This window comes from Pseudorasbora parva, chromosome 5, assembly GCF_024679245.1.
Source record: "Pseudorasbora parva isolate DD20220531a chromosome 5, ASM2467924v1, whole genome shotgun sequence".
NCBI lineage: Eukaryota > Metazoa > Chordata > Actinopteri > Cypriniformes > Gobionidae > Pseudorasbora > Pseudorasbora parva.
Window position 1 is genome coordinate 38,751,599 of NC_090176.1, and position 23,092 is coordinate 38,774,690.

The 23,092-nt window shown below is 35.7% G+C and overlaps 2 protein-coding genes across 4 annotated transcripts in view; one reads left to right on the forward strand and one right to left on the reverse strand.

The window, feature by feature from the left end:
- ralba (v-ral simian leukemia viral oncogene homolog Ba (ras related)) overlaps positions 1-23,092 on the reverse strand; it is a 146,542-nt gene that overhangs the window by 25,916 nt on the left and 97,534 nt on the right. Inside the window, exon 2 of one of the 3 annotated variants that reach the window (XM_067444232.1) lies at positions 21,700-21,817. The exons of 1 other annotated variant lie outside the window; for it this stretch is intronic. The gene's annotated coding sequence lies outside the window, so the exon portion shown is untranslated. Of the gene's footprint in view, positions 1-6,654; positions 6,809-21,699; positions 21,818-23,092 lie in introns of those variants that run through there. One more of the 3 variants, XM_067444231.1, reaches the window with a different exon arrangement.
- On the forward strand, positions 10,049-22,586 carry klhdc3l (kelch domain containing 3-like). Its single transcript, XM_067444228.1, has 8 exons — positions 10,049-10,184; positions 14,804-14,998; positions 15,112-15,194; positions 15,373-15,451; positions 15,706-15,752; positions 15,830-15,950; positions 16,095-16,275; positions 21,271-22,586. Exons 2-8 carry the CDS (start codon positions 14,836-14,838, stop codon positions 21,863-21,865), a joined length of 1,269 nt encoding a protein of 422 aa, XP_067300329.1. The 5' UTR covers positions 10,049-10,184; positions 14,804-14,835; the 3' UTR covers positions 21,866-22,586.

Below are 23,092 nucleotides of genomic sequence, written 5' to 3' on the forward strand. Positions count from 1 at the left end.
GGAGCTTGTTTCTCCCTCACACTCAAAGGTGAGCATCTCTGCTGAATACTAACCATCTAAAGCTGGGACACAGAGGCTTCATTCAGATATATAAAGGCTATGGTGATGAACTGGGACCCTACAGCCATGGTGTATTACAGAACAGGCATAGACAGGCATAACACGTAGCTATTGGATAATATTTTCACACTAACCAATTAAAAGCAGCCAAATAATTTCTAACTCCCTAGCTGTGCAACAGTACTGTGAAAACATTCTCGAGAGCAAGTGAAATAAACCATCTCAAGTATCTCTCCATTTCATTTAGGGAGGGAAAACAATCTGCTTATTTGTTAGGCAAACATAAGGAACTTTCTATTTAAACAAATTACATGTAAAACCTTATGCAACTCATCCAGGAAGATAATTTTGATAAAATTATGAATGTTACAAATTACTGTTTATGAGTAAATGTTAAAAAGGCATCCATATTTTACAATTATTGGCAAAATGCATTACTGATTGACCTCTATTTATAAGCAATACTGTATATAAAAAGGTTTAAAAGAACATCAATAGCAATATTCTAAAATATTACAATATTCTGCTGCAAAATATGCTATTGCACAAATCCCATTAAAGATGGAGCTAACCACAGTGCATAGCAGATCCCTCTGTGTTTATCTCAAACCCTTTTAATCACATACTCAGAGACAGACTTCATGGGCTCTCAAGGGGTATGCAGGGCAAGAGAATCATCCCATGTGGGAGCATTTAGCAGCACAAAGTCAAAACCAAGAGACAAATTACTGAACTAACTGCTGGCCTCACATTCCCCACTGCACTGGTATGACTAGTTCATGACCTTCTGCAATCCAGATTACACAAGAATAATGAATTATAAAGTGAATGATGATGATATTAAGAACGCCAGAGCATCATGCCAGGATAAAATAAGTTTAAGAAAAAGAGTCCTATCACAAATTTAAGGTCAGGTTACATATTTTTTTTTTTTATGTTTTTTGAATTTACTCATCCCATACTCATGTTATTTTAGACTTCTGTAGAACACAATATTCCAGCCATGAATTTCAATATAAATTTCAATATAAAACTCTTCAAAATGTAATTTTGTGTTCAGCAGGAAAAAAAGAAAGTCATACAAATTTAAGAACAACGTCATTGGTGAGTAAAAAAAAAAAAATAATTGACCTATTTCTCAAAACTGAGAAGATCTGCATAACTTAAAGCATTAGTTAACCCAAAAATAAAAATTCTGTCATGAATAACTCAACCTCATGTGATTCCAAACCGTTAAGGCCTTCGTTCATCTTCTGAACACAAAATAAGATATTTTTGATGAAATCCGAGAGGTCTCTGATCCTTCCATAGACAGCTATTTAATTAACACTTTCAAGGCCCAGAAAGGTAAAAACACCCCATAAAATACTCAATATGTTAAAATACTCCATGTGACTCCAGTGGTTCAACCTTATTTTTATGAAGCAACGATAATAATGTTTGTGTGCAAAAACAAACAAAAATAATGACTTTATTTAACAATTTAAAGGGGTCATATAATGCCATTTTAAGTTAATGTGATTCTTTAGTGTCTAAATGAAAACTTTGTAATATACTTTAATTAAAAATTCTCATTAGTATTGTAAGAAAACACTGGGATTTAGGAACATCAGAATGACTGCTGTGTTCATTATTACACGCAAGAACAGAACACTACAATCACCCAGCATCTCGAATTATACAATGGCGGACTGTAACGACCATAGACATCATATAGATTTGAAACCTATGATGTCTATGGTAACGACGACAGCTTGAGCTCGCTCAGGGCGGGTCTGAGCTGAAACGCTGCTTGTCAATCAACAGTCGTGGGAGGGGTGTCCGATCGAGTGACGTCGAACGGCTCGATTTGAGACAGGGGAAAACATGCAAGGAGATTTTTTTTTGTAAAACACTATCATTATAGGATGGTTGTGTACAGGCACTGCCAACACACATTTCCATACAATCAGCTTGTAAAAGTGCATATACCATTATTTGACTTCTTTAATTATTTGCACTATTTACAATGTGTGTAGGAGGCCGACACAGAACAAAACTGTAAAGTAAATAAGTTATTTTTGTTTGTTTTTGAGGACAAAAAGTATTCTCCTCGCTTCATAAAATTAAGGTTGAACCACTGCAGTCACATGGACTATTTTAATATTTTTCCTACCTTTCTGGGCCTTGAAAGTTTTAATTAAATAGCTATCTATGGAGGTTTCAGTGAGCCCTCGGATTTCATCAAAAATATCTTAATTTAATCTTACAGGTCTGGAACAACATGAGGATGAGTAGTTAACACAGAGACAGAATCTTCGTTTTTGGGTAAACTAAACCTTTAACATATTATAAAACTGATGGGAAATGTGGCAAATCAGAACCTATTGCCTATGAGGAAGTGCACAGAACATCAACATACTAATGATGCTGGCAAGAGACAGCCTCTAATAAAAAGCAGAACTTGCCCTTTATTCAACTTTTTTTCTTTTTCTTTTTTTTTGGTCAGAAGATCACATGGCAGGTTAAAAGAGAAACAAATCTAAGGGAAACTGATACCTGGACATTCATAAACCTGGCTGGGTTTCTTCCAAAATTACCCTGATTCACAGAGGAGATTTTTCAGGGGAAGAAAACATTAACAACACAGCTCTAAAACATTAACAAACAAGTTTGACACAAATACATGATTCATAAATATTGATTGAAATATACGAAGACTGTTCAAAAGCCCACTTTGTTTGGGGTCTATTTCAAATGAATACTGTTCTTTTAAACATCTATATTAAACATTGATATAATAATACGAATTGTTTATTGTGTGCCAATCTAAATCAGCATATTAGAATGATTTCTGAACGATTATGTGACACTGGAAAAAAATACATTTGGCAATACCCAGCCCTATACACCTGCAAACAGGGAATTTAAATATAATAGTATCAATAAAATCTAATCTATGCCTCATATAACAAAGAGGGGTATTCAATGAATGATTCAACTTTTCGGCCCATGTATTTACCAGTAATCCAATGACATTCTACAGGGTCAACATCGTCATACATCAACATGATTTCTGGGACATTTTATGACTTAGATAGTGGGAATGTTCACTCAATCGTCTAGAATTAGGCTTAATCTTATAAAGTTTTAAACTTGATCCTATTCATAAACTGAGCAGAGACACATGATTTCACTGTTAAAGTGGATATTGTGTTGAGGAACATTTAAATTTAAAAAAAGCGTCTGACCAGGTGATTACTGACAAAACAATAAATATTTCACATGTATGCTTTAACTACAGCCACTCAAAATCTAATCTAGCCTTTCTTAACCTATTTTTTTCTTAAATACCCCCACAACCTCGACAAGCCTTTACACATTCAACAACACCAACACTAAGAACGCAGACATGTGTTCCTTTTTGATTGATTTATTGAACTTTTTTTAAATTCTTATTACAATGTCCACCTTTCTTTCTAACACTTTTTTCAAAGCCCCTTTTTGCAGTTCAGGGACAATCAGAAACTCTATCTGAGAAATACCTTATGGTAAATGTATTAATAAATGAAATCCAGATATAAAAGTAACAAGTAAAAATGTACAAGTGAATAAGTGAATATGTGTGTACAGATTTGAATGATATGACATGACTACAGAGTACAAAAACTCAAAAACTGCTCAAGTACAGTTCTACACAGATGGAACTGTATAGGAAATACTGACCTAATTAATGCATAAAACGTGTAAATAGTTAACTACTTAAGGCAACATCAGTTCAGACGTCACACCAAAATACAAATTGTCTGCCGCAAAGTACTGAAAATAAATTGCACAGCTTCAAAAAGGTCATTATGTGTTGAACCCAGAGGCTTGATTTGTTTCAAACTAGCCAATTCAAGCGCAAGTTACCTACAAGATAAATAAAAACCTGTTGAACAAGCCCCATCAACCTAAGGAGAAACTGTTATTTCAATGTGTGGCACTGCACAAGAAATAATAATACATCTTTTTAACTCTTTCACCGCCAAATACAGAATTTTCCGTTATTTGTGAGAAAATACTTCCCCACCAAATGGACTAGATTTATACTTTAAAGAGTTAGTTCACCCAAAAATGAAAATTATTTCATTAATTACTCACCCTCATGTCGTTGGACACCCGTAAGACCTTCGTTCATCTTCAGAACATAAATGAAGATATTTTTGTGAAAGCTGATGGCTGAGAAAGGCTTCAGATAGGCCTCCATTGGCATTCAGTACATTCCCACTCACAAGACCCATAAAGGCACTAAACACATCGATACAAAGTCCATCTCACTACAGTGGCTGTACGATAAAGTTACAATGCGCCGAAAAAAGTTAATGTGCGCACAAAAATCAAAATAACGACTTTATCCACCAAGTTATTGACGTGAACTCGACACATGCGCGAGAATATGACACAGATCCGCCGTTCAGATACATGACCCAGAAGAGGAGGAGCGCCGCTATCGCATGAGTTTACATCCGAGACCTACACAGAAGACAATAACTTGCCGGATAAAGTCATTTAAGTATTCATCAAGTATTATTGTACAGCCACTGTAGTGAGATGGACTTTATATCGATGTTTTTAGTGCCTTGGGTCTTGTGAGTGGGAATATACCGAATGCCAATGGAGGCTTATCTGAAGCCTTTCTCAGCCATCAGCTTTCAACAAAAATATCTTCATTTGTGTTCTGAAGATGAACGAAGGTCTTACGGTGTCCAATGACATTAGGGCGATTAATTAATTAAATAATTTTCATTTTTGGATGAACTAACCCTTTAACAGACACATGGCCATCCAAAGCGCTTTACATGTTGCCTCACATTCACCCATTCACTCTCTCATTCATACACCGACGGTGGTGTCCACCAAGCAAGCCGCCATCCAGCTTGTTGGGAGCAGCTGGGGTTAGGTCGCTTGCTCATGGACACTTCAACACTTGGTCAGGGGGAATCGAACCACCCACCTTCCGGTTTGTAGACAATCTACATGAACCACTCAGCCACTGCCACCCACCAAACATGGAAAATGTTCAGTGTTTACATGTTTTCACTGTTAGACTAGAGGGCGCCATTAGATATCCTAGTACAGAATCTCCTGATCAAAACACAGACAAAGAAGATGCAAAAAACAAGCGATTGCCAACAAAACACAAACATTTGATGCAGTTTCACTCACCGCCAGCGGTTTCAACTCATGAAAAATATTGAGCATTTCTAGTACAATACCATAATAATAAAGAGTGATAAGAGCACAGACATTGCCAGTGCGGTTCCACCCAAACACCCAGCGACTGGTGAAAACTGTGCCCACTCAGAATTTAAAATAAAAACAAACCAAAGTAGCTGACATAACAGATTCTGCTCAAGATAGCATTCATGCAGGCTTGCTTTCAAGGTTAATATGTATTGTATGCTGGGTAAAAGGACATCTGAATCTAATAATCAAACTACTAAGGAGACGGAGCAGTGTAGCCTGTATTTTTACAGTTATCTATTATTAATGGTCAAAAAAAATATGGTTCACTAAACTAAAATAGTTTGCAAAAGCCAAAATGATTCAAAGCTGGATTTTGTGTTAACATAACAGGAAACAGTAGAGATGCAAATAAAGGGAGAGACATATGCTTTCATGTGCTAAACTTTTACCATTATATTTAATTTAGTAGAATATAAGAGGCTCAGAAGACCCTGAAAGAGTAGCAAGTAGTAAAACACACACACACACACACACACACACACACATATATATAAATATATATATATATATATACACACACACACACACACACACACACATAAATATATATATATATATATATATATATATATATATATATATATATATATATATATATATATATATATATATATATACACACACACACACACACACACACACACACACACACACACACACACACACACACATATTATAATACATATAAATTTACTTATGGGCTATAAAAGTTTAGCAATAACTACTAATATTTGGTTTCAAACATCAAGTGCCTTCTGAATGCCAGCTTCATTATTCAATGTTTCATGTTAAATAAAATTCTTGATAAAAACACAATTTAATTTTGTGTCCAATGTAGGCTATAGGGTTTAGGTAATTTTCAGTTCTTTCAAGAGGGTCCAGCAGAGACAACGAACAGAAAATAAGATGTCATATAATATTTAATTTCGACCAGTGAGGTTAACGATAAATATTTTGAGGTTTTAGCGATATTTGCTGGAAAAAGAAAAGCAATGCAAGGAACACATGCTTGTAACTTACTCTATTGACTGACAGTGGCTTTTTGATTCATACTGTAAGCAGAACATAAACCTTAGTGCTTTGAAAATAAACCTTTACATCGATCAGACGCGCAACATCCGCAAAAACGCCCGTCTCGCGTGATCAGTCATCAGCTGGGTCGAACTAGCGAAACAATTATAACGGTAAAATGTCTTATTCAACTGACATTTTTCATGATGACTTCTAACTGTCTGACGAACAGTAACAAAAGCTCGAGCTGGAATAGTAGATCCTTTCTAGAATTCAAAAACAGAACATGACTGAATATACATAAGTACACATTACCTCTCGGTGACTTTGTCCTCCACAGTCTCTTCTGTTATCTTGTGGAACGCATTAATCGCCTGTTCCGAGTCTTACACCCTGTAGTTCCCTGAAGCTGTCGCTGCTGCTGCCATAAACCCCACCCTCAGGACATGCAAATGAACAGGATATGATGTCGTTAACCGTAGACCCCGCCCTCGATGAACAGGATATGATGTCATGAACAGATCATATGGTATGCTGCTGAGAGATACCAGCATACCAGCCATAATGTACCCAGAAACTGTTGGCCTACCTCATATTTTTTTGGCACTGTGAATTTACAAAGAGGTTATGGTGGGAAGTCTCTAAATTTATTAATGACAAATTGGTTCTCAATTTTCCCTTGTTAAGCGAACATGTAATATTTTAGTTTGTCAAATATGAAAAGAATTTGGAAAACGAAGCTTATATTATTAATCTTGTGATTCAAGTTTCATATTCATCAATGTAAATTTAGTAATCAGAAACCTCTTTTTTCTGTGGTATTGAAAGAATTAGAAAATTATATGGTTTCTCAAGGACAGTATAAACAAAAAAAAGCTGTTAAAACCATTCATTTATTGAATACATTTAAGATTTTGTGAAATGTCAAAGCCTTGTATTGTTTGTTTGGTCTTATGGTACTAGTCACTTTCTTGTCTTTTATATTTATGTAGCCTATCCTTAAACCTGGCATTGTTTTTTTTTTTTTTTTTTTTTTTTTTTTTGTCGTGTTATTGTTCTGTAATTGTTGTTCAAGCAATACATTTAAAAAAAAAAAAAAACAGCCATAATGTGTGATGCAATGTTATGTTTAGTGTCTCGGTGTAGCCTAAAGCTAGTCAATGTTATTATGACTGTAATGGAAAAATACATTATACACAACTACAAATTCTAATGTTATACACAAGTTTGCAATCTTCATGTATGATTTTAGCTCAGTGTTGACCTTTAGACTATACAACGTTACAGAAAGTAACAGGAAAACTGTTAAACTGTATGATAAGACCTTGAATATATCGCCTAATTAATTGTTATCCCTTTAAAGGCATGCAGTGAATATCTGTCACAGAAACTATATCATAGTACGTGTAACATAATATAGCCTATAACTACTATCATGGGTTTTTAAAGTCTGCATGAAACTGGTAGTCCGATAGTCTTTTCTTCTCTACTGTGATGTATGGCTAAATGAAACAGCTTATTGAACAAGAACAAAAGAAGAACAGGACTTCATTTTTTCCTTTGGGAGCTGATTGGACCATTGTTGTTTGCTATGCGGCAGACAGTATTGAAATATTTTTACTTTTCAAGCAATTTTATTTTTCAAGTATATGTACTTTATCAATGTTCTTTTTTGGAAAACATTTACTTCACAACATTCCAAAACATGATATTGTACTTTTTACTGCACTACGTTTCACACTGAATATTATCTAATACGTAATAACATAAAACATTTTAGTACTTGCTTACTTTTACTTGAGCACAGGTTAACTGGGTTAACTTGTCCCGCCCTCGTGCCAGTAAACGTCACCAGAGAAAAGATGTAATTGGAATATTATTCAATAGGCTATTATAATAATACTTTTATTATAATAATAACAATAATAATAGGCTAATAATAAAAATAATAATAATAGCCAATTAATAATGCATGCATAAATCATTTATAATAATGCAATATAATATAAACAAATATGAGTAAGTTTAATTTCTAGTCTAGACTTTTTTTAATTATTAAACTAGTCTACCAAGGATTACCAAATATGAATGAGGGCCCCCTTCCTAAAATATAAAAACAGATATTTTAATTTATTAAGACCTATTTACACTGTAAGAAAAAAAAACATGTTGTTTCCTAAATTATTTATTAAAATGTTATCTTAAAAAAAATTAACATTGCAAGTTGACACTGCAAATGATTTCTACCCACTGGTAAAGAATAGCAGAAACAGCATAAATAGGTTATTAATTAATGCCCCCCATTGTTGAATGTCAAATGAATTAATAAATAAATGATAGTGTTACCATATACAGACAAATAACAAAATCAAATGCAGACAGTTTATGTACAAGTGAGCCTAATAGATAAGCATCTCATTCTGATCTTTTGAGTTTTGAGAAAATAAAGTGCTTGCTGGGCCTTCTTCACCAAGGAGGTGTTGTTGCAGGAGGAAGTTTGAGGAAAGCTGGAGAAAGTGGTCTCAGTCATTTCTTTTGTTTTACATTAAGAAGTTGTTACCTTTGCAGTGCAGCCCAAGGTCACACAACCTTCAGAACCTACAGTACTGTAACATCTAGTTATAGGCTGAGAAGACAGTTTTGAGGACCTCTAGTGTTGTGAGAGGAACACTTCTGTTAGTCAGGATATCAAGGATCCAGTTTCAGATAGTGTTAGGCTACAGGTATGGAGCATTTACTAGTATGTGTAAAGTGGTGTTGAAGAACCAAAGTCAGTGAACAGCATTATGACAAAAGTGTCTTTAATCTGCAAGACTGAGAGAGCAAGGTGGATGAATCTCTTACTCATCTACAGCAGAGTAGCTCTTTAGGAACAAATGTCTACATTTAGCCAAGGCCTCTTGGTTGTTTGTGAATTGTGAGGCTGACATTATCTTCTTACTGAAATAGCATGTGACCAAAGACATTTCTAGCTCCTCACACATGGCAGGTTTCAACATGTTTGTATGTTCTGACTGTGGTAAGCAAGTTCTTTCAGTGTGACTGTATGCCAGGAAATAGATGATTAGCCATAAATGAAGTAGGAAGTCTATGTATTCCATACTTTGTTGTAAACATAACCCATAACACTGTTTCATCTTGCAAAACATGTGGTAGAAGTTAAGTAGTAGGCCTAGCTACTTCCTTCAGGCTTGCTATTATGAAGGAAAAAAATCCCTTAGGGTATTGGCTATAAGAGTTTAAGTTTAACTGAGCACAATTTCAGACTTTCCATGTAGGCAGCACTTCAAACAACATCAGTGAATATAACTGTCAATGTAAATGCAGTGGTATTCAAGAGTTTCTAATCAGCTAAATATAATTTTGTAATTGTGTATGAAAACTGTATGTTTAACAAACGGTTGTTTTGGCTTGAGCTCACACGTGGGGTGGCCACAGAATCCTTTGTGGTCAGGTCAGATACTTTTTTGATTATAGAATATTTATATTTATTTTAATTAAAAGTCTTTATTATCATGGAACCTCTTCTGTCCTCGAAATCGCTTATGAGCATAATGATAACATAAAACACCACAACAATAGTCACATACAAATAAAATAAAAATCCTAAGGATGAAGAGGAAGAAAATGTGACGAAAAAGCTTCTGCCTCGCATGCCTATATGAGCTCCTGTATTGTGGTGGTTACAGTCAGAGACCCTCTTGAGGGAGAAGAAGTAAGCAACAGAAGGTTCTTCTTCGCTCCTCCTTCTCGTCTACTTGCACTCTGTGGCAGCGATATTTCACAACATCGCTTATCCAGTGAGCATCAAACGGAGAACAGACATCAAGTGACGATTTTGATCGGTAAGTTATTCTAAATTTGCAAACAGCTCAATCTAAACGGTTTCATTACAGTCAGCAAAAAACAAACACATTGCGCTTTTCTCGACGACCTCTTTCACCACTCGTTACTATCAAGTTTTGAAACAGTTCTTCACCGCGGTCATGTGACTCTAACAAGTCACATTATAAACTTCTTGTTTATGTATATGCAAGTAAATACTTAGCGACCACTGTAAAGCGATTAGGTAACATGTATCTTAGTTTCCTTCACATGCCTATTTAAATAAATACGAATGATAGTAACTTTAGATGTATAACGGGCTGGGCGTTTACATGTTGAGAATGATCACGCGGTGGTGAGCAGCATAAAAATAAGCGTGGCCCTTGATGTCTACAAAGGCTATTCTATTATTGTGTTAGGCCTAGTATATATTTAAAATGATAGAGTATGTGTACTTTTACACCGATACGATGAATCCCTTACTAAACGTCACCTAATTTAGATTTTTCTTATTTTAGATTTTAGGTGTTAAAAATGAAAATTACCCTATTATTTACTCACTAGGCATGTGCCGATATTGCCATAGCATAACAGCTTTAAGAACTATTTTTGTAAGAACAAAAATAACTGAATGTTTAAATACAATAATGCACCAAAAATATATATAGCTCTGGAAAAAAAATTAAGAGACCACTTAACATTGAGAAATCAATGAGAAATCATGTTAAGTGGTCTCTTGATTTTTTTCAGAGCTGTAAAAGTACAATTTTCAAACAGAGTAAAGTGCAAAAGAATTAGGCTATAAAGAACAACAGGTAGGCTAACAAATTACAATAAGGTCTCATTCATTCACTAAGATTGAGCAATAGCTACAGAAAGTATAATGTTTTTGTTAATGTTAGTTAAGAAATACTGATCATTGTTAGTTTTATTTTAGGTCCATTAAAAAAAGTTATTTTGATTTTAATGTTATTAAACAGTAACTAAGAAATTAACATTACTTAGAATGATTAATTCTTTATAAGTGTTTTTTATTGTTGGTAATAATGAATTAACATGTTAACTAATGAAGTCGTATGTCTCAAAGTTTTACTGAACAATAACAAATAATTAGAACAGTTCTAATCATTAGGGCATGTTGTAGTCCAGATTAAAACATAAAAATGTTTAAGTTTTAAAATAAATAGCCTGTCTTTAAGTATTAAGTATTTGGTGCTGTGATGAACAACATTGAGATTACAAAAAACGAATGGCTGTTTAAAAAACTACACGCGTTTTTGTTTGTTTGCTGGTTTCCGGGGTAACCGGCTGCATTCTGCAGTTCATCAGCGCCCTCTAGGGCTGGTCGATTCCGAAATTTTTGGAATCGATTCCGATTCCAATTCCTGTTTCCGGAATCGACGGAGTCGATTCCAAGAATCGATTCCCCACTGTTGTTTTCGATTCCTTTTCGATTCTTCTTTTTTTAACAAAATCGATGGTGAACCTAGTTCCGGAGTGACCGCAGGATACAAGGATGTAGAAAGTATCCTTCTCTGAAACTTTATTTGTAAAATGATGATACGTTTCCATAACTCTGATGAATTTTAAATGATGGATTCTCCTGAAATGGCCCATATAGCCCAGAAGTAAATGCGATTTAGCCTAATAAATCAAAAGGATAGCACATTATTCATGGATGTGTTTAAAACTACATGACATGTCTAAAATGCATGTGCACAGTTAAGTTAAATGACTACATTCAAATAAGTGCTTGCACAGAATGTACGAGGTAAAATAACCACAATATTAAAGAAAAAAAATTATATAAGAGTGCGCAGTTTATTTGTCAATCAGATGCGCGAGCAAGTTGCGTTCATTACTATAGCAACATAGACTCGGTCATTAAGCTGTAGCCTACTAGGCGCATTTTCTTTCTGTTATCAATGGATTAATGAAAATAAAAGAAAATAGAAAATTAAAATAAGACCCTCACATCTGCATCTGTAAGCAGCGCTCAAAACCTACCGTTGTGGATAACAGAACCATTTCACAATTTGAAATTATGGAGTTTTTGTGTGCAAAATGTAGCAAACTTGTCCACGATGCAGCATCACAGAAGGAAACAATGACAATAAACACTATTAAACTAAGTGAAGGAAAGGTATAGTAATAATCAGCGATATGCGTTCTCATATGGCTCGATTTGAACGTTTCATACCATAAAAATAAGTAGTTAGAATTACGTTCTAGTGACGTCATCACACAATGACGCAAAAAAAACGCTGAATTGCTTTATTTTTAACTCGTAATTTGAAACTAAGTGTTCAAAAGAACCTTTTGCAAAAAATAAATAGACTTCCAATCATTATTAGTAAGCGAGAGACAAGTGAATAAAGAGGAGTCGATTCCCCGAGATGGAATCGATTCCAAACGTTGGAATCGACTCTCGATTCCCAACGCCTTGGAATCGAGGAATCGATTCTTTTTGGAATCGATTCCCAGCCCTAGCGCCCTCTGCTGTCATTGAGCGGCACTTCAGCAGCGCGTCTCCTTCACTCGTTCATGTGCTTCTCATTTCACCTGAGCGCGTGTCCCTTTGACGCAGAATAGCGGTTTTGAGCATGTATACGGTTGATGGGTAAAGTATTCTTGAGTGCATTATAAAAAAAAAATATGTAAGGGATAATCCACGGCTAGCCATGCATTAAAGGATTGTAATGCACGGCGTAGAGGCGAAGAACCGCCCGACGCGAAGCGGAGCCTCTAGGTCGTGCATTAAAATCATTTAATGCATGGCTAGCCGTGGATTATCCCGCTTATACCATGGTTATTTGCCAAGTTAAGAACAAGTTAAAGCTGTTTTCTTACGTCTCGTTAGTTCTAGCACACCGTCGCTTTAAATAAAGTAGAGCCATCGAAATGTTTTTATATGAACAAATAACCACATTTACTTAAATTCATTATTAAAGGAAAGAGGCAGAGAACTGAAATAGAAAGATCAGAGAGAGAGAGAGAGAGAGAGAGAGAGAGAGAGAGAGAGAGAGAGAGAGAGAGAGAGAGAGAGAGAGAGAGAGAGAGCATAACTAACGTAAATGGTTATTTAATGGATTTATTAAAATTATTTATGAATGACAGGCAACACTGAAGTGACAAGGCAATCTTTATTTGAACGAATCATCATTATGTAGCCTAGTGTGAAATAAACCCCGCGTCATAAAGACACATTACATTTAAAGCATTAAATTATATAATAATATAGGTGCTCGAGTCTGTCAGTGTAGGTGTCACGACCATCATAGAATGTAAAAAACGCACGACATGGCGACATGTTCCGCAACTCGGTGTCATGCAGGTGTCACAGTCGCGATAATAATGTCAGTGACATGACAATGAAGACCGCATGTGCCACTGAGGTGCCAATACAATACGCGCATAGTTATAGATATGTATACGTATACATATCTGCGCATAGTTACATTATGTGCCATTGGCTTCTGTGTGTCACTTAATGTCTCATGTCACTTAAAGTTGCCATAGATATGTAAGTTAACGTTGTGTTACTATGGTTACCAGTGTTTATAGTGGCTGATTAATTTCGAACTGTAATCAAACTGACTGGAACTACCTGTGCATTAAACGGTTTTACTGCACACCTTCCAGGCAATCAGAATCGAGTATTAAAACAGACCATGGTATAAAAATTGTTAATAAATTATTATTTATGATATTTTAAAGTGCCTACGATAGCAATATCGTGCATATTCATTATCGTGATAGATCACTTTATCGAAAACCGGCACATGTCTAGTTCAAGTTCAAGAGTTTTATTTGTCACATACACAGTTATATACAGAATACAACCGGCAGTGAAATGTAAACAGGTCCGCTCCATGGACAGCAAATGACAATTAACAAAAAAAAGCACTATAAATTATAAAATAGGAATAGGATAAAGGTGCTATATATATACATATGTAGAATTATGAATAAATCAAGTAAAAGAAATAAGAGATGTGAAATAAAATAAGTGAGATAAAGTAAACTGGAGACTATAAAAATAAATACGTGGATAACAGGAGTGCAGGAGTGTAATGTGCAAACAGCATTATAATGAGTAGTTACATGGAACACAAGAATAAAGTGCAGTGCAATATCAGTATGTGAGTTTGTTAGTTCTGAAGTGAAGTGAAGTCACATGTTGTTAAGTGACAGCGTTCACTGTCTACTCACCCTCAAGCCATCCTAGGTTTATATGACATTCTTCTTTATATGAGTTTTATTAAAAAATGTCCCGGCTAATGCAAACGTTGTATTTCAATGGCAGTAAATTCAGTAAATCCATCCATCTATTATAAAAGTATTCCACATGGTCATTTTATAATTGCTGTGTATATTCTCTGTATTAACATTTTCTGTGTAAGGAACTGTTTGTAAAAAAGCTGTTTTTATATTTTATGGTCTAAAATCTGCAATGTTGCTTACTAGAAATACTTGTGTTTTCTGGTCAAATATTTACTCAACACTTACCTAATTTATTACCTAACCCCATACTAAAAATTCCTTTCATTGCAGTATTCTTGTTCTGCTGTGTCTGTGCTATTCTAGGAAGTATTGTTAACCTTACTTCATTAGCCCTTGTGTATTTCATTCTTCACAGGGATTAACCCATGAGACTCTCAAAGCCCAAGTATGAACCAGGAGAGCAGTGCTTGTTTGTGGACCCCAGTGCCACAGCACTGCCCTGCACCATGTGACCGTTACAAGCATGCTACTTGTGCTCACAGAGGACATGTTTACTTACTAGGTGGTAGAGAAAAATGCACACTGAGAGATTTCTGGAAATATGATGTGGGTACGTTGTTGATATTTATCTGTAGTTGTCTGCTGCTTTGGACACGTATTGCACAGTATATGGTTCCTGCAGCATTGACTGATTATAATTCAGAGGAAATGTCTATTTTTTAGTCTGTAATGAGTGGACCGAGCTTCCATGTAATAGTGAAGAAGCACCTGAAGAACTGGAGGAGCACACCATGGTAGCTCATCAGGTAATTTCCACAAACTCACAGTTGGGCACAAGGAGTTGTGAGGAAAAATATGGCATTGTTGAAAACCAATTTACATATATTTTCATATATTTACATTTTCCACAGTACAGTAGTGTTCTTTAAAAAGGTAATGTCATATATTTCTTATAATCATATAATTATTTCCACTTTCTCGTAGGAATTTCTCTATGTCTTTGGAGGAATGCAAGATTCATCATATACTAACACAAAAACTCCTCTTTGGGTATTTGATATAGGTATTTTTATTACATATTCAGTCCACTACTAGAAAGTTCATAATTTCATTCGATCTGAATTTTACTGCAATTTGTAATAATATTTTATGAAATATACTAATAAAAACCTAAAATAAAAAATTCTGGATTTCAGATGTGTTGTGCCCTTTTGCTTAAAAGACAGCAGCACTTGAGCTACATGCATGCAGATGTTTGTTTTACCACACATCATTGTCACTTTGTTGTTCACCTCTTCAGTTTTCTCTTCTCTGCAGTTAAAGAGTGCTGGGTTAAATGGAAAACAGGGAGTGAAACTGGTCAGGTAAACATATTTTATTTTACAAAACTTACAGCTGAAACAACTGATGGTCCTTTTATTATAGCGAATTGTTTTTGTAGGGAGTGACACCAGCAAACAGAAAAGGGCACAGTGCTGTAATCTTTGGGTCATCTATGTACGTCTATGGTGGATACATTGATATAAGAGGATCAACAAAGGAATTCTGGAAATTTAATTTTGGTGAGTGTTAGTACCCTTTTTTAGAAAGCAAGCATCTCCTAGGACTAAATATGTAATGTTATCCACCTCAGGGGTTTAGATTTCTTTTTCATCTGCATATAGCTGAATGACCTTTACAAATGAATTATATTTTCTACATGTTAGATTCCAGGATGTGGTCACTACTAAGCAGTGCACAAGGTGGGCCTGGTCCCAGACATGGACACTCATCTATGACACACCTGGACTGTATGTACCTTTTTGGTGGCTTGCAGGGCCTGAGGGAACAGAAGGACCTGTGGAGCTGGAATTCTGCCAGTCAAACCTGGAGCTGCATCAAATTCCAGTGAGTTTCTTTATTAATATCCATCATTCTTTAATGCGGCCTGTCTGTCTATCTGAATATCTGGCTGTCTAACTAAATTTCCTGGCTTGATGATCACAACTGATGACTTGATTCTTAGTAAAATTATCTCTTCATACACAATTCTAAACATTCTGAGTGCAAAATGATCCATTCAATTAGCAAAATCTGTTTAGCAATTAGCAAAAAAAACTTTAGAATTTGAAGATCAATGTAAATTGTAATTTATTTGTCTTCCGGAAAACATGTACGTATCTTCTGTTGCTTCCAAAGGGCAGTACTAAATGAAAAATATATATATTTCAACTAAATAAGAAAAATTTGGACTTCATCCTGTTCAACAGTTTTCACATTTTCACAAATTCTGAAAGGGGTTCAGAAATCTTTTAAGCAGGCGTGTATATCACTTTATTCCATAAAACCTTTTTAGTTTGAATTCATTTTTAGTACATTTAAATAATACATATTATGTGTTATCTTAAATTGCAAAATGTTGGGTGGTGCAACTGTCAGAACAAATTAAAGTTGCCCTAGAATGAAAAAATTGAATTAACCTTGCATAGTTAAATAAAAAGAGGTTCAGTACATGGACAGCACATACAGTGAGTCTCAAACACCATTGCCTCCTCCTTCATATGTTACTCTTCTTTGTGAAAAACACCACGGAAAAACAGGCTATTTTCAACATAACGCCACATGTGACGCAATCGCTGAGATCCTTAAAATGTATGCCCCCAACATTTGCATGTCAGCCATTGTTCATTGTCAGATGGAACTGCACAGTACCCAGCCGTCCCCAGTAGTTCGAACCCAGTAGTTCAGCAGATAAACAAGCATCACGCGAGGACATCGAAAACGGCAGATCATGGAAATAAATGTCATGATCCAGGCTGTGCAGGGAACGTGAGGACTTTTCATAGCCTTCCCATAGATAAAAAATTTCAACAGTTATGGTTGATGTTTATTTATCGGATACCGCAACAATTTAATTCAAAGTTGTTCGTTTGCTCGGCCCATTTCATCACAGAGTTTTTCTAACCTGGGGCAATATAGCAGGATTCACTCGTCGTCTAAAACTGAAGAAAGGGGCGATTCCAACCATATTCCTCCAAGCAGTAAGGAGTGATTTTATCCACTTCTTGACTGTCAAACTCATTTCTGATTAAATTGAAAGTTTCTTAGTAAAACAACATTACGATAATATCCCCTGTGTTGTCTAGATTTAACGCAAGATGCTAGTATTGGAAACTCCAAGTAGCTCACATAACAGTTTGTCAAATGACAAGGTTCATATTATTTCCTGCCAGTGTTGTCATAAAATATAATAGTAGATACTTATGTCGATCACTTTTGACGGATTGAAATCTAAATTAGCCTATATTTCATCATTAACACAACTCAGAAGCTAACTACGTTTATTTTATTTTTAAAGGTCCCATTCTTTGCGATTCCATCTTTCAAACTTTAGTTAGTGTGTAATGTTGCTGTTAGAGCATAAATAATACCTGTAAAATTATAAAGCTCAAAGTTCCATGCCAAGCGAGATATTTTATTTAACAGAAGTTCCCATTCAAAGCCTACAGCGAATGGCCGGTTTGGACTACACCCCTGCACTTCCTGCTTTAATGATGCAACTAAAACCGTTTGTTGACGAACACAAGAACACGCAAATTCGGGGGCGTGGTCCTTTTGCTCTCGCAGGTCGAGAATAGGAAGCGCTGTTTTTGTAGAGTGTGTTTGTCGCCATGCCATTGAAACGCTGTTATTTTCATCCCGGAGTCAAATCACCTTTGTTTGGCCTTCCCACGGACGCTGTACGTAGAGATCAATGGCTACAGTTTATGTTTAACTCGGTTCCGGAAAATTAAAATCACAATTTAAAACTATGTGCAGCACATTTCGCTGAGGACTACTTCCTCAATCTCAATCAGTTTAATGCCGGATTCGCAGAAAGATTATTCATAAAAGATGACACAGTTCCCTCTTTGTCTGGAGAAGGCGTTGTTTATGGTGGACAACCAGTAAGTGTATTTTATTATTTAAGTTGGTCCGTTTAACAGTTTATGTAACTCATTACACAAAGTGCAATGCTGTTTAGCTTTGTTAACTAACGTTAGATGGTAATTGAAACTAATCCGAAAAACTTAGTATATAAAAGTGTAGTAATTCATTCAGACACCATCGATTGTTGGTGTTTGTAATGATCAGTTTAAACTACTGAATAGACAGCTTACCATTCTGAAACATCCAGCAAAAGTCTTTCCTGAACAGGTTGTAATCGATCCTCTTCGATATTCTCCGGGTCTGATTCCGGCTCAAATTGATAAGGCAATATAGACATTTTTGCAATAACATTGAGCGCGCGTATCTCCCTATCTCCCCGTTATGATAAGAGGCGGGACCTTTCCGGGCAAAGTGCGCTAAGCTGCTGTCCAATCACAGCGCGGGAAGCGCTGGCCTAATCAGAACTCGTTACGTATTTCTGAAGGAGGGACTTCATAGAACAAGGAAATCATCAGGCCATTTTTAGGACAGAGGAAACAGCGCTGTACAGATAAGTCAATTGTGTGAAAAATACTGTTTTTTTACATGTGAAACAGGAACTCATGTTATATTGCACACTGTAAACATAATCAAAGCTTCGAAAACATGCGAAGAATGGGACCTTTAAGAACTGAAGTATGATTATCTTGCAGTGGTGTATTAAGTGTATTAAGAGTTGCTATTTGATGGCCCAGTTGTTGTACAATGTAAACTGATTGATGAATATTATGACTTTATATCACGCAAGTGTGAGTTTACGCAGTCGAACTACAGTTAACATTTGCTGACCAGCCTTCTAACTAGTTTTAACGGGTTCGCGCTAGTTTACACAAATTGCAGCATCAATCCCGAGAATGATTCTTCTGATTTGATAACATTCAGCGCAATTCAGCGATGGATCGTTTATTTCTGGTATCAGTGTCGCGTTGTTGAGGCTCGTGAGCACTGCCTGAAGCCCCGTTCACACCGCCAGCGGCACATTTTACATTACATTTTACATTTTATGCATTTGGCAGACGCATGATCCCATTCATTTCAATGGAGCACTGGCGACTTCCGACGACACGAGCGACAGTGACCGTTGGCCACAGAATGTGGGCGTGTCCAGCGACGCGAGACACGCAACAAAAGTTCCGAAATTTCAACTTTATGCAAACGAGAAGCGATTTTCGCGAGTGACAACCAATAGGAGTGAAGTCAGTGGAGTGCACGTGACCCGTCTGCTTTACTGCTGCTACTGCGGTGTCCAGAGGAGTTGATATTAGCTTTTAGCAAGTCCCCTGTTCTTTACGATATGCATTTGTATAAATAATATCTTAGTTATTGTAGTACATGGAACACCTATATTTTAAAAGTAAATTACTGTAGATGGACAGAGCATGTTTGTAAAATAAATTTGATTGAAAATTAGTTGTTTTATGTGTAATTTGACATAATTGGTCCGAATTTCCAGTTTAATAAATTATAATTAACATCAATATACTGTAATTCAATTTTTTACAATGTAGTTGAACATATAGGTGCATATATGCACACATATAAGTGCATATATATATAGGTATATGTAGCCTACATATATGTGTGTAAATATATGTGCATGTACATATAATATAGGAAAACAGCCAATTTTTTATGTCACATATATTAAAAACCTATATCAAATCCTATATTGAAACATATATGTTTATATAGGTTCTTTCCATGTGGGGTGGTCATTTATTTTACCAATTTAATGTTGTTAACTTGCCAATGTTATTTTATGATTCTTGAAGCATACACAACAGGTGAATACAGTATATACATAAATGATGCTAGCATTTACAGAATTTACACAAGAAAGAAGCTTTAAATAGTGTTTCAAAACAAAACGGAAACCAATTTAATTCAACTCAATCTTTATATCAGGCGCTACGTTCTTCCTTAAATGAGCCGACTTCATAGGAACACATTCGACAGAAAGATCTCAGAGACTAAAAACTGTTCAAACATGACAGATAACATCTGTATATAGTAGTTTTAGCAGTGCCGCTCACGTTATCTAACTGCAGTTAGCGTCTAACGATCTATTATATAACAATAAACATAAACTCTAACGTGCTTCATAAAATACATCTTTTATCAATATCCCTGAGAGGTCAGTAATGCCATAAACTCTCAAAATATGCAGTAATTCCATCAATTTGCCAGCGAGTGTGCTTGAGATACACTGAAATGAATGGGGTTCAGTGCTTTACTTCTGCATTCCTCAGTTCCTATGGCAGTCCATGTGGCAGTCTATGGGAGTGTTGTAACTCTGTTTTAACGGCTCTGGGTTTAGGGATAGGGGTTGGGTTAGGGGATAGAAAGTATCATTAACCTGATATAAAATCAATGGAAGTCTATGTAATGTCCTCACTAATATAGTGAAACTATATAGTGTGTGTGTGTGTGTGTGTGTGTGTGTGTGTGTGTGTGTGTGTGTGTGTGTGTGTGTGTGTGTGTGTGTGTGTGTTTATTTCGCTAATTTATAATGGTCTTAAAAGGTCTTAAAAAGTCTTAAATTTGACTTTGTGAAGCCTGCAGATACCCTGACATTACCTACTGTTGAAGTCTGTATTGAAGAAAACTCTGTGTGTTAAAACTGACATTCTTGTATTGTAAGCATTCAGTGTCAACAAAAAAAGTAAAATGAAAGTGAACTTATATGTAGCGAACATTTCCAGGACTGACATGTTAAAAAAACGTCTAAACATTTTGACCTGCATGGTTCACACAATGACAAACATTTTGGTGGCATATTTACTGATGTGTTTTGGACGAGTTACTAAATTTTGCAGACATGAAAAAAGCAGCATTTCCCATAAAACAGTTGTCCACTTACAGTTTAGAGAATGTAAGGATGAACTAATAAGAAGCATCTAAACACTAATACTATGTGTATTTCCTACTCTTCAGTTCAGGTCCCTCCAGGCTGGTTGGTCACTCTGCTGTATTTTTCAAAGACAGCATGCTCATCTTTGGTGGAGGGGAAACCCAGACTTCCCCTCAGAACAGCTTGTGGAGGTTCAACCTGAAAACAGAGACCTGGAAGAAGCTAGCATTGTTGCCTGGATCTGCCTCTCTGTGCCGGATCCATCACTGCAGCATTGGCCTAGGCCAGAGTTTCCAGCCAACAGAACCAAACAACATCTTTTGCAGGGAAATACCCTACTCTCACAGCATCCATAACAAACTAAGACCATTTAAGAACAAGTGCCAGCCTTTCCACGGCGCAATGCAAGAGCCCTGTATTGAGCTCCAGACTTTCCACATTGACAATAAGAAGGGTTTACCAGATTTGAGTAATGCACTGAATGACACTAAGCTAAAAGGAAGCTGTCTCACCTTTGAGAATCAGGAGGCTGTTTGCAAGAAGTGGAATAGCGCTGACCTGACAGAGGAAAACGAGGATGCCATGTTTCTCCATATGCCTGACTTGCTGTTAGTCCTGGGTGGTAAACCTCTACAAGGACAGAGTATGATTTCAGTGTGGCATATGACAGTGGCATAAATCTGATGTTTTCAGTGCTACTTTCTCTGTGAGAAAAGAAAAAGCTTTAGCAACAATACCCTTATCCTGTGGGAGAATGCTTGCATTAAAATTGAATTCAGTCATGTACAAACTCTTTAGTGTCTGAAATTATTACCTTGCAGGGGAAGTTTGTCATTTTGTACGGCACAATACTTTCTCCTCAGTTTAATGCGCATAGACAATTATTCGACAACTATAAGTTAGATATTTGTAGCTTGATTTCCCTGAAAAGTGTAAATACTGGGGGTGCTATCAGAATATGGCTCTGTACAGTTTCATTGACACGGAATCCGATATTTCTCTATTGTGATTTATTGTTAAACTGTATTTTATTTTATGTGAAAGAATCTTAATGTGAAATACCAGTGATTATATTATACGCTAGCAATCAATCCAAACATTGTCTGATTTTGTAATTTGCTCTGTTTTGTTAGATCCATTGATATTGCTGACAGAACAGTAGCATCATGCAACCTTTGCACATTTACTTTCTTGCCTTCACATTGTTTCGAGATGGCTGCACTCAAATGGTTTAATAAGTAATGCATTACATGAGTAATGTGCAATCCATTCTCAACAATTAAAGTGTATTACAGCAGTAATGTTAAAATCATTGTTATTTATTTTTTAAATGTAAAAAGTAATCTAGCAAGGTTTAAAAAAGATATTACTAAAAAAAAATGTAGCATTTGTATTAAATAAACTATACTAGCTATAAAAAAATAGTCGTGGGGTAAGCTTTCCATTGATGTATGGTTTGTTATGATAGGACAATATTTGGCTGAGATACAACTATTTGAAAAGCTGGGATTTGGGGGGGGGGGGGGGCAAAAAATCTAAATAAAATCGCCTTTAAAGTTGTTCAAATTAATTCTTAGCAATGCCTGTTACTTCTAATAATACATTTTTAATATATATATTTATGGTAGGAAATGTACAAAATATCTTCATGGAACTTGATCTTTACTTAATATCCTAATGATTTTGGCATAAAAGGAAAATGGATAATTTTGACCCGTATAATGTATTGTTGGCTATTCCACAAAAATACCTGTTCAGCTTATGACTGGTTTTATGGTCCAGGCAGGTCTTACACACTCTCACACACACACACACACACACACACACACACACACACACACACACACACACATATATATATATACTTTACTTGTAGATTTCAAATCATTATTAATTGATCTTAAA